This window comes from Octopus bimaculoides, chromosome 14, assembly GCF_001194135.2.
Source record: "Octopus bimaculoides isolate UCB-OBI-ISO-001 chromosome 14, ASM119413v2, whole genome shotgun sequence".
Taxonomy (NCBI): domain Eukaryota; kingdom Metazoa; phylum Mollusca; class Cephalopoda; order Octopoda; family Octopodidae; genus Octopus; species Octopus bimaculoides.
In genome coordinates this window covers 19068173-19080604 of record NC_068994.1, presented here as the reverse complement: position 1 = coordinate 19080604, position 12432 = coordinate 19068173, and the positions used below count along the sequence as shown (strand labels likewise).

The 12432-nt window shown below is 37.4% G+C and overlaps 1 protein-coding gene across 1 annotated transcript in view; it reads left to right on the top strand.

Annotated features, from left to right (window-relative positions):
• The window catches only part of LOC106874078 (uncharacterized), a 63510-nt gene that overhangs the window by 38777 nt on the left and 12301 nt on the right, over positions 1–12432 (top strand). The window contains exons 6-9 of the mRNA XM_014921672.2: positions 4163–4345; positions 5938–6069; positions 9312–9458; positions 11268–11341. Of these exons, the coding sequence (XP_014777158.1) occupies positions 4163–4345; positions 5938–6069; positions 9312–9458; positions 11268–11341 (536 nt within the window). The remainder of the gene's footprint in view (positions 1–4162; positions 4346–5937; positions 6070–9311; positions 9459–11267; positions 11342–12432) is intronic.

Genomic DNA, 12432 nt, shown 5'->3' with positions numbered 1-12432 from the left:
AAACGGCCACGCTCGAAATGGTGTCTTTTATGTGCCACCCGCACAAGAGCCAGTCCAGGGGCACTGGCAACGATCTCGCTCGAAAACCCTACAAGGCCAGTCAGGCGGTACTGGCAACGGTCATGCTCAGGATGGTACATCTTATGTGCCACCCGCACAAGAGCCAGTCCAGGGGCACTGGCAACGATCTCACTTGGCTTGCCGGGTCTTCTCACGCACAGCACATTTCCAATATTTATATATAGAGAGAGAGTTATAGCTATGTGTATGTACACATGAATACATAGATAGATATATGTTTGTTTACTGTATAAAATTGATGATTCACTTCTTAACAAGATTCCTGATTCAGGATTTATACAGTTAAATAAACCCTACCACATGCATTGAATCTCTTTTTCTTGTTTGCAACTGTAATTGTAAATATGCATATACATTTACACACACACATGCACTCATTCAAACACACTCTTTTGTTTTGAGAAAATATGTATAAAACATTGTCAGTTCATATTTGTATAAAAAAAGAAATACTGCAGTAATGTAAAATTGATTTCAATATCTTTTAAATAAAATATATACATTTAATTTATAAAAAATGCATATGGGATTGTCATGACATCTTTTGTTAAATACTCACGTATACACACACACACACACACACACACATACACACACATGAACACTCACACACATACATGCACACATGGCTCCATCCATTCATCCTGTTTACTTCTATGCCATTGACGATGATGAATTCCAATGTTTAAAATCTGGGTTTGTCCCCGTTAATGGTGGTGGGGGGGTCTACCTCACTCTTACAGCAACCGCTCTCGCACCATCTCGCCCAGTTTTGAGCATCATCCCTCCTCTAACCAACCCTCCCAATCTCCCCCTCCACCAATCCCCTCCACGTTTTCTATGGTCGACCTTGCTTTCGCAGTTCATTTTCTTTAAACTCAAGCACTCTCCTCAGAACATGATCCTCATTCCTCCTCAAAACATATCCGTACCACCGCACTCCATTTGCCCTTGCCAGCTGTTCCACTAATTCCTCCAACACCAGCATCCCTATCAAGTCCTCAGTCCTCCTTTTATCCAATAGTTTCACACCACACATTTCTCTCACTGTTGCTCTCTCGGTCCTTCTCATAATTGCCATTTTGCTTTCCCTCAGACACCATGTCTCACTCCCATACAGGATTGCAGATCTCATGCAACTCTGATAAACCCTTCCTTTCATCTTCAAGGAGAACCTTTTCCCATTTAATAACGCTCTACATTCCCTGAACTTCACCCAGCCAAATCTCACTCTTACTGTCACAGCTGCTTCACATCCATCACTTACATCCACCCTACCTCCCAAATAGCAAAACCCTCTCACCATTTCCACTGGTTCCGCCAGTCCTCCAGTTCCTTTCTCACATCTTCTACAAACAAACTCTCTTGCCAGTTTCAGGATCACCTTCATTTTCGTACATCTACCATGAATCCATTTCCCACATTTCATGCACAACACCGCATTTGCCATTACCCTCCTCCCACACACACCACATAGTCCTACCTTACTCACTAACATTTCTCTTTCCACCCTGCTCACCATCACCTTTGTCTTTCTGAGGTTTACCTTCAAACTCTTGCTTTCAAACGCCTCCTTTCATTTCTGAAATGTCTTCTTTAATCCCTCCATTGTCTCACTCATTAGAACAAGGTCATCCGCATACAGTATCTCCATTATCAATCCCTCTCTTGCACTCTCTGTCACCACATCAACCACTATTGCAAACAACAATGGTGATAACACAGATCTCTGATGCACACCAACTTTTACTGCAAACTCCTCTGACAGCTCCGATCCAATTCTAACTCTTGTCTTTACCCCTTCATACAAACTCATCACTGCCCTCACTATTATCTCTAGCACACCTCTCTTCCTCAATACCCACTCAATCACCTTCCTTGGAACCCTATCAAATGCCTTTTCCAGATCAATGAAGCACATGTACAACACCTTCTCCTTATCTCGGTATTCCTCCTGCAATCTCCTTACAATGAACACTGCATCTATTATCCCCTTTCCTGGCATAAAACCAAATTGCATCTCATCCACATCCACCATTTTCCGAATTCTCCCCTTCAACACCCTTTCCACAATCTTCATTGCATGCTCTAATAACTTCACTCCCCTATATGCCCCACAACACATTGCATCCCCCTTTCCCTTAAAGATCAGTACCACCACATTTAGTGCTCGATAATCTGGCATTCCTCTTCCATCCAGCTCACTCCTGGCAAAGCTCCATCATCACAACAATCCCTATCTCTCCACTTGCAGTTATCATTTCCACACTTACTTCTGATGGTCCAGCTGCCTTTCCTGTTTTCATCTCCTTCATTGCCCCTACTAATTTTTCCTGACTAACTCTCTCCACTACAGCAACTTCCACCCTCTGATCCCATTCATTCTTCTCATTCATAATTCCCTCCATATACTCTCTCCAAACTCTTCCCCTGTCCTTCTCACTAAAATTCAACCTTCCATGGCATATAATAAATGGAAGCCCATTTTTCCTGAAACAAGTAACTTCTGTTTTTGAATATTTTATTTGATACATACCATTATGACCCCCACCACCACCACCACCACCATCATCACAACAATATGTTCCACCATCCACAGTCACCAGCATTAGCATTGACGTTATAATAATACATCCATCGTTACTTTTGTTGGATCCTAGAATATATTTTATATTTATGTATTTCATATGCTTTGTCATTAGTATAACAAAGTCTACAGCACCATTAGCACCAACAGCTCTAACAATAACATTAACAGCAATTGTATAGTAACTAATATGAATAATATCAATACTAAACAGACCAATGAGTAAGATTATAATTCAACACTGAAGAATTCTCTCTGTTACACTAAAAAACAATCAATTATGGATCAATAAAGTACCCAAGTGATATGCAGAGTCTTTTCTAATCACAGGTATCTGTTTGGGAGTGGTTTAGTTGTTTCAGCTTTCATTTTCTCTTTCAGTAGGCTGAAGAAAAAATTTGAGTTTGTTACAAGTCAAATATATAATGTTCCTCATGCCTGCGTTTCTAAGTTATAAGCTGGGTAGATTAAGCTACTCAGATTTGAGTGGCTGCCACAGACTCAACATAGCATCAGTAACAAATGAGTCTTCTACCGCAGCTCTAAAACCTGTGATCAGGACTGCATGTTCTAAGTCTTGAAAGTTTGTACAGCTGGCCCTATCAGTCTAATATAGATGATTTATTATATGGCACATAAAAAGCACCCTTTGAACTTTGGGCCTCATGGAGCCAGTGACCGAGACCTTTGGCAATATGCCGTGCTTAAGAAGACCTGTCAAGCCGGGTGAGATTGTAGTCATGGCTGATGCCAGTGTTACGTGCCATTGGCATGTAAAAAGCACCCACTACACTCTTGGAGTGGTTGGCATTAGGAAGGGCATCCAGCTGTAGAAACCATACCAAATCAGATTGAAACCTGGTGCAGCTCCCCAGATTACCAGTTTTCAGTCAAACCATCCAACTCATGCCAGCACGGAAAACAGACATTAGATAATGATGATGATGATGATGATGAATCCTTCTTGGAAATAATTTTTGTCTAAACATCTTATGCCAGAATTAATTGTTGTAAGATGATGATAACTCGGTATAATTGGTATAATAATTGGATTAGAAAGTTTAGAATACGTGGTTGGGATTTTCAAGTGCACAAATCTTTGTGTTTACAGATTTATGACTTGTCGGCTTATGTTTCTTAATCAATTTCTTGCTTTATTCACATTTTTTTTTTTTTTGCAACTGTAAATGTGATTGATTTAATTGGTCTATATAGTCATCAACACTATCACCGTGAAGGAAGAATTCAGCAAAGAAACTAAGATATGAGATGAAGCCACTGCTTTATCTTAGATACAAATCTATGCATCACTTTTGTATCCATTCCTTAACAAATCTGGCATTTGTTTCTTCTTTGTAAATCTTCTTTGAAAGGAAAGAATAAAAATGTCAAAAGATTAGTTACTTAAATTCTAATTAGATATGTCTTTGATAGTTTTGTCTTTGTTTTTTGTTGTGTTTCTTTTTAATAATCTTTTTGTTGTTTCGGTTCCAGGAGCTGTCAGATGAGTTACTGTTACTAAACAAGATCTGCATGAGACACCATGATAATCTTGCTGGACAGCAGCAGCTTCAAGACCTCCTTGCCAACTGCTTACATACAATTAGAATGACTCTTCCTACTTTACAAGAAGCCCTGACAGTTTGTATTGCTGAACCAAATAACAAATCAGCCGAGGTAGTTTGCACCTTCATCATATCCTCTTTTCTTATTATTAAATTCTAATTGCCTTTGGACTCCTTTGATTCTTATTTCACTCTACTGGACATCCATAGCCATTCACTGTATAAAAAAATCTTACTGCATTTTTATGATTAAATATTAGGAATTATATAAAAAATTAAAATATTTTCTGGAGTGGCTGTGTGGTAAGTAGCTTCCTTACCAACCACACGGTTCCGGGTTCAGTCCCACTGTGTGGCACCTTGGGCAAGTGTCTTCTGCTATAGCCTCGGGCCGACCAAAGCCTTGTGAGTGGATTTGGTAGACGGAAACTGAAAGAAGCCTGTCGTATATATGTATATATATATGTGTGTGTGTTTGTGTGTCTGTGTTTGTCCCCTCCCCACCAACATCGCTTGACAACCGCTGGTGGTGTGTTTACGTCCCCGTAACTTAGCAGTTCAGCAAAAGAAACCGATAGAATAAGTACTAGGCTTACAAAGAATAAGTCCTGGGGTCGATTTGCTCGACTAAAGGCGGTGCTCCAGCATGGCCACAGTCAAATGACTGAAACAAGTAAAAGACTAAAAGAGAGTATTGTTGAAGTATAACCAGTTTATTGCAGATAAACTTTAACAACAAAATCTTATATGGACCTTGGTTGAGAACCACTGTTCTAATGCTTTCTAGAATTAAGTCAGAACCTTTTTTTCATTTTAGCATCAACATATGTCCTAAACAGATTGCCAGAATATTTAGCTATGCTGACACAAGAGGGCGCATGATTCAATGTGGTGTGGCTATTGACACTAAATAAGATTGGGAAAACATTCTGTGATTACTGATTCTGAGTTCTTGTTGTTTGAGATGCAGCTAAGAAACAAACCAGCCAATAATATATAATATATTCATATATACTTACATATAAAAATATATATCCAACATGAATATATTAATTTCATTTTATCATTTATCTACCATGTAAAGGATTTCTGAAATTCATCTCCAAGCTTGTTTATCTTTGCAACAGCAACTCTTCTAAACAGAGTATTAATATATTGGTTAATGCTGCACATGTATGCATATCTGTGCGATTAAGAAGTCTGCATTGTAACCACTTAGTCTCTGGTTCAGTCTAACTTTGCTTCTGGACATCTTTTCCTTTTAAGGTGGCGAGCTGGCAGAATCATTAGCACACCAGGCAAATTGGTTAGCAGCATTTCTTCTGTCTTTACATTCTGAATTCAAATTCCATCAAGGTTTACTTTGCCTTTCAAACTTTCAAGGTCGATAAAATAAGTGCCAGTTAAACACTGAGATCAATATAATCAACGTACTCCTCCCCCAAACTAGCTGGCATTGTGCCAAAATTTGAAATCTATTGGGCAATGCAAAAATAAGGCATGTACCTTTAGCATTACCATAACGGATGACACAAATGCATTTGAATTAGTTATACAGGGACTGCTTCTGAAGTAATGGCTTGTTAGTAACCAGTGCTGTAGTTCAAAAGCATTTTCACAGTAAGACTAAAAATTGTTTATGTATATTTATATTTACTGAACTTGGTTTAACCAACTAATTTTGTTCTTATCTTATAAATATAGGCTAACCGAGATTTCTTGATCTATCAAATCCTTAATACCATTACTTTAATTAGCGATACTGTTTTGAACAAGCTACCATTGGACTTAACAGAAAGCAATGAATCTGGACAATTTATCAGTCTTCTAGGAAAGGTAACTATTGTTTATTAATTCTATAATTATTTCTCTTCCTATTCAAAGGTAGAGAGGTTTTAACAATATCAATTTAAATTGCAGGGTATTACGGGCTACATTTTACAGTTTGCATAAAAGGTAAAGAAAACACAATGTCCTGTCCAATAAGCAATAAGAGTATTTAAAAAAATCAAAAATACCAACTAGATTATGGCTGACAGATAACAGTTTACTCAAAGTAACTAAGCCTAAGTTTCCATCACCTGGCACATGCATTTCTCATTATATCCCTTGGAAGATCTTTGAACACCTTTCTGATCTTGGCCATCAGTTCGGCCTTGAAGTTGCAAGCAGAGCAGTTAGTATTTTTCTCAATCACACCCCACACACAGTGATCCATGAGATCAAAATCAGGAAATTAGGAGGCCAGAAATTGTGGGTGGTGAAGTCATAGAAATTCTTCAGCAACCACTTCTGACTCTTTTCGGAGGTATGGCAAGGAACTGAATCCTGTTGCTACATACATGACCTTCCAGCAGTAACCCTCTCCAGCCAGGGTTTGATCACAGTTTCCAGCAGCTTCTTTTGGCCAGCTGAATTGAGTTGAAGGCTCCGTTTGAAGATGTAGGGCAGCATGACTTCATGTTCACTGGAGACACACTCAAAGATCATCACAGTTTGGGGTAGCTTGGTTTTCATGATGTCCATGTCACATCTTACAACCTTTACAGTGTTTACAGAGCATTAAGCAGCAGTCATGATGTCAGCTTTTTGATACAGGTAATTACCTGTAATTACCTGTAATTACCTGGTACCAGTAATTTTTTCCAATATTCACATGGCTTCCAGTCCTCCATGTCAGCTAACTTTTTCTCACCTTCAATTTTAATCTTTATGCTCTCCAATGCCATTGACTGTTCATCAAGCTGTCCCTGAAAAAGGTGACAGAAAAATTGTTAAATTCAACTGAAACACTGTTAGCTTGCATAAAATACAAGGAAAAGCTCAAAGGAAGTTTCCTTCAAATTTTTACATAAAATTAATTGATTTCTCAAATACTTTAGAAAGTAATAATGGAATTTTAATTTATGTTAGTGCTTGATGCTTGAAAGTTTACAGCTGTTATCTTTTGAAAACTCTGTCAGATGTAATGCTTACTCACATTGTTATGAATTAATCATGCATTATCCTATAGCTTCAAAATTTCGAAGATGTAATTGTTTATATTTAGAATGACATTGTAGGGTAGGTTTGAGGGGCCAGATCTGATCACTTTGACCATAAAATAGGTAGAATATTTGGGTTGGATTAGGTTGGTTTTAATGCTAAAGGGTTAATGCAGTAAATTTTCTTCATTTCGTTTTTGATTACAAGAAATTTATTATAAAATTCTAAACTAGTATTATATGTAATTTTAAATATTATTTCAGTGTACTAGATTATGGTAAAATACCATTCAATTTTATAATAATGATAATAATGATGCTTGTGTATGAACAGCCATGCTCCATAGCAATGAAACACGGGCAATGACCATCAGGGGCATGTGAAGGCTTGAAAGAAATGAGGCTAGTATGCTTTGCTGGATGTGCAATGTCAGTGTGCTTGTACAACAGAATGTGTCTTGAGAGAAAAGTTGGGTATAAGAGGCATCAGATATGGTATACAAGAGAGATGACTGTGTTGGTATGGTCATGTAATGTGTATGAACAGGGACAGCTGTGTAAAGAAGTGTTGATCTCTACCAGTGGAAAGAAGCTGTGGAAGAAGGAGACCTAGGAAGACATGGATGAGGTGATGAAGCATGATCTTCGAACGTTGGACCTCATGGAGGCAATGACAAGTGACCAAGACCTTTGGTGATATGCTGTGGTTAAGAAGACCCATCAAGCCAAGTGAAACTGCGGTTGTGGTTGATGCCAGTGTTGTGTAGCTGACACATAAAAAGCACCCTTTGAACATTGGGAGATATGCTGTGCTTGAGAAGACCCATCAAGCCAAGTGAAATCGTAGTTATGGCTGATGCCAGTGTTGCATAACTGGCACTCATGCTGGTGGCATATAAAAAGCACCCTTTGAATGTAGGGCCTCATGGAGGCAGTGACAAGTGACTGAAACTTTTGTCAATATACTGTGCTTGAGATGACCTGTCAAACGAAGTGAGATCATAGTTATGGCCGATGCTGGCATGGAAATGGATGTTTGATGATGATGATGATGATAAATAATATTAAAAATTTTTTTGGAAAGTAGTTTGTTTTTCTCACTATCTATGTAAGATTTTTGTAAATTTTAAAATTCTTTTACATATTTCCAATCACTTTGAGCTTTTTATTCTCTGTCCATCTTAAGAAAAAAGGAATCTCACTTTTAAGTCATTCTAGTTTTTTGATTGGTTGGTCATTCCCTTTTGTTTATATATCTGCTATAATTGTTTTTAACTTTAGTCATAATTCCCAGTAAAGAAATTTGGTTAATTTTTTTTGACATATTGTTTAAATAGATTTATCTCCTTCAACTCTTCCTTCACAAATTAACGAGGATCTATCTTTTAATAAATAATTATAAGGAGTTTATTGTATATAGTGCTCAAGTGCACTGTGGCTCATTTGGGGTAGAGAAGAGAAACTGCACAGTTGTGGAAATTAGCTGCCCAGCGGGTGTTAACATAAAGCTGAAGATCAGTGAGAAAGAGAACACCTATGCTGAACTATTGAGGAATCTAATGTTACTCTATCCAGATTACAAGTTCAGGTTTATATCTGTAATTATTGGGACCCTGGGATATGTAACACACTGCCTAAATACCAGTCTTGAGAAATTAGACTTCTCAAAACCAGGAAGGAGAAAGGTAATTCGAAGACTACAAATCTAATCCATCACAGAAACTGTAAAATCTGTAAAACTTTCCGGAAGTTTATCATTTAAATATATATGAGCATGTCTAGATATGTAACTATATCCATGGGAATACATACATAAAACATACAAATCTACACGCACGTACGTACATACATACATACATACATACATACATGCATACATACATACATACATACAAACAAACAAACAAACAAAAATACCCTGTTGTTGATGTTGAAATTCCAATGAAGGAACCTTGGATCTAGGTTAGAAAACAGTTCTTTCTCTATTGGCAAAAAATTTTGAAATAAACTGAATAATGACATACATACATATGTATGTGCGTATGCATGCATGCTTGCATTGTATTATATTGTATTTGTATGTGTATATTTCAGGCCAAAGCAGCTTTAACTGAGGAAAACTGGACCAGCCTTGATCAACATTTTGAAACATGGATCTACCTGTTAATCAAACATGCAATGTTTGTGGCTCATCTCATTGTTGAAGAACGTAGAAGTCCACTGATCAATATTTGCCTTAAGGTAATAACAATTTTATTTTTACCTGTGGTTGCTACTATTGTTGGTAAAATGTCAAAATCTTAACTATTTTAGTCTGTATGTTGTTAGCATTTCATTCCTTCATGCATAGGGTTTGTCCATGGACAAATTGAACTTAACACTGAAAAAAAATCAATAAAATCAGTTTTCAGGTATGCGGTGTTCCTACAGCCTACAGAGAGGTTCTATATTATCTTGGTGCCCATTTTCCATAGAACTAAGAATTGTTTTTTTTAGTTGTTTGTTCTTTATACTTTGTTTCTTGATGTTGACTGAATTCAATGTTATAAAGTTTAACCATTTAGTATTCAGATTACTCTGTCAAATGTAATGCTTGTTTATTCACATTGTTTTGAATGAATCATGTATTATACTGTAGCTTTGGGATTTTGATGAGGAGTTTGTTTACTTTTAGAATGGCAATATAGGGTTTGTGTGAAAGGCTGGATCTGGCTGGTTTGAACACAAAGCAGGTAGAATATTTGGGCCAGACATGGCTTGTTTGAATGCTAAAGGGTTAAATGTGACACCTGTTGTTTTTGTTACCAGGTCTGCTTAATACACACCTTGTTAAGCCAAACCATTTCACAGACTGGGATGTTCTTAAACTCAGAATTTCAAATATGGCCCTAATTTTTCATCACTTTTTGGAAATATATGTTATTAGTAGCATAGCATGGGTTTTAACTACCCTGTATGCTAGCCAAATTGACTGCCCTCTTTCCTAACTACCACATATTTTTCACTACAGCAAACACAAATATATAAATGACCACCCTATGAGGTCCACACACTCCAAGCTACATCAGTTTACTTTGTCTAAATCATAAACTACACCTAAAGTTTTACTATAGAGATTGGAACAAGATGGATAGGTACACTGATGAATCCATGCATCTATTACTGATTGCATGGTGGAGCTTCTCAAATTAGCTGGGGGGGGGGGTTCCAGTTACTAAACTGTAGCATGAAATTGTGCTAGTCTAGCTTCACAAGTATCTCACTTATTTAGCTGTCACTTAACTTTAGAGAGGCTATTTTAAATATATCTTTAGATATATATTTAGCTGTCACTTAGCCTTAGTGAGGCTATTTTAGATATATCCACCATAATGAGATACCATACTTTGATTTGATATTTACAGCCAAAATTAAACCCATAAATTATAAATTAATGGCTAAGATTTTAATGTGAATCATATTAGATATTATAAGTACATTAGAAAGAATGGATGAAGATATCCTTGAATGAAAAGTATTTACAGTAGTTAGTTTTTCTCTCTAGATTCTGAGGTTGACTTTATCATTTGTCCCCTTGGAAGTATCAGTAAGGTAAGGGTCTTTAATGTGCCTTAGTTGAAGCAACTGAATATTGGTGGGCAGCAAGCTGGCAGAATCATTAGCACGTTGGATAAAATGCTTTGCAGCATTTATGTGTTGGTCAGGCAAAAATGGGTAATGTCCATAAACTTTACAGATCCTTCAATCACTGCTGAGATTAATATGGGTGATACTTAGCCTGAAAATCTGCTGGAAATATGTGAGAGAATCTGGGAGTCTGGTCAGTATGCTTGGATCAGAGTTAACTCTGCTAAAGGCAGCCAACAACTAGGTGGTGATGTTAAACCTGCTATTCAGTGTATATAGCCTTATCTACATTTATCATGTTATTTTCCTTATTCCTTTTTGATATTTCTAAAATAAAGCATCAAAATAGGATTTCAAATATATTTCATTTTATTTACACTTATGTGCTTTTTTTTCTTGAATTTTGACTTTTCTTTTCTATAGCTTCTAGAAGCTAAAAACAGCTTGTATGAATTTCAAGATTCAGTCAGTGCAGAAACTCAAGATTTATACTGCAAGTAAGCATACTTCTGTTCTGTTTTTTTATTACATTTCAATTGCATTCTCATAGTGACAAACACATGCATACACATACTTGCACTACGTGTAAATGAAGGTACATGTATCTATATAAACACTCATCATCATCATCATCATCATCATCATCATCATCATCATCCTATAACATTCATTTTCCAGGCTGGCATGGGTCGGACAGTTTGACCAGAGCTGGCAAGCAGCAGACCTGCACCAGGTTCCAGTCTGATTTGGTTTGGTTTCTATGACTGAATGCTCTTCCTAATGCCAAACACTTTACAATGTGTGCAGGATGCTTTTAACATGGCACTGGCATGAATGCTTTTTACATGGCACCAGCACATGGTTCTTGCAGGCCAATCCTCTACTCCAGGGATAGCAGCATTAGCACTTCTGCTGTGGAGACAAGTCTTTTGGAGTACAGCAAGGCATCAGATATTTTGGTCCTTTGTCAAAGTTCAGTGTCCTGAGGTTGTCCTTCAGGACTTCATCCCATGTCTTCTTGGGTCTTCTATATGTGTTTTATGTACTTACATTCATATATTTTTCTCTTTATTACTTTGGTGGGTAGCAAGCTGGCAGAATCATAAGTACACTGGATAAAATGCTTAGCAACCTTATCTTTTGGCTTTTTGTTCTGAGTTCAAATTTCACCGAAGTTGACTTTGGTTTTCATCTTTTCAAGGTCGATAAATTAAGTACCTGTTGCATTGGGGTTAATGCAATCAACTAACCCCACCACCACTAAATTTCAAGCCTTAAGAAGTATTTCTCTGATAGACAATTCACCAGAATTAGGAACTTTGATATCAGAATCATCATCATCATCATCATCGTTTAACGTCCGCTTTCCATGCTAGCATGGGTTGGACGATTTGACTGAGGACTGGTGAAACCAGATGGCAACACCAGGCTCCAATCTAAATTTGGCAGAGTTTCTACAGCTGGATGCCCTTCCTAACGCCAACCACTCAGAGAGTGTAGTAGGTGCTTTTACGTGTCACCTGCACGAAGGCCAGTCAGGCGATACTGGCAACGGCCACGCTCGAAATGGTGTCTTTTATGTGCCACC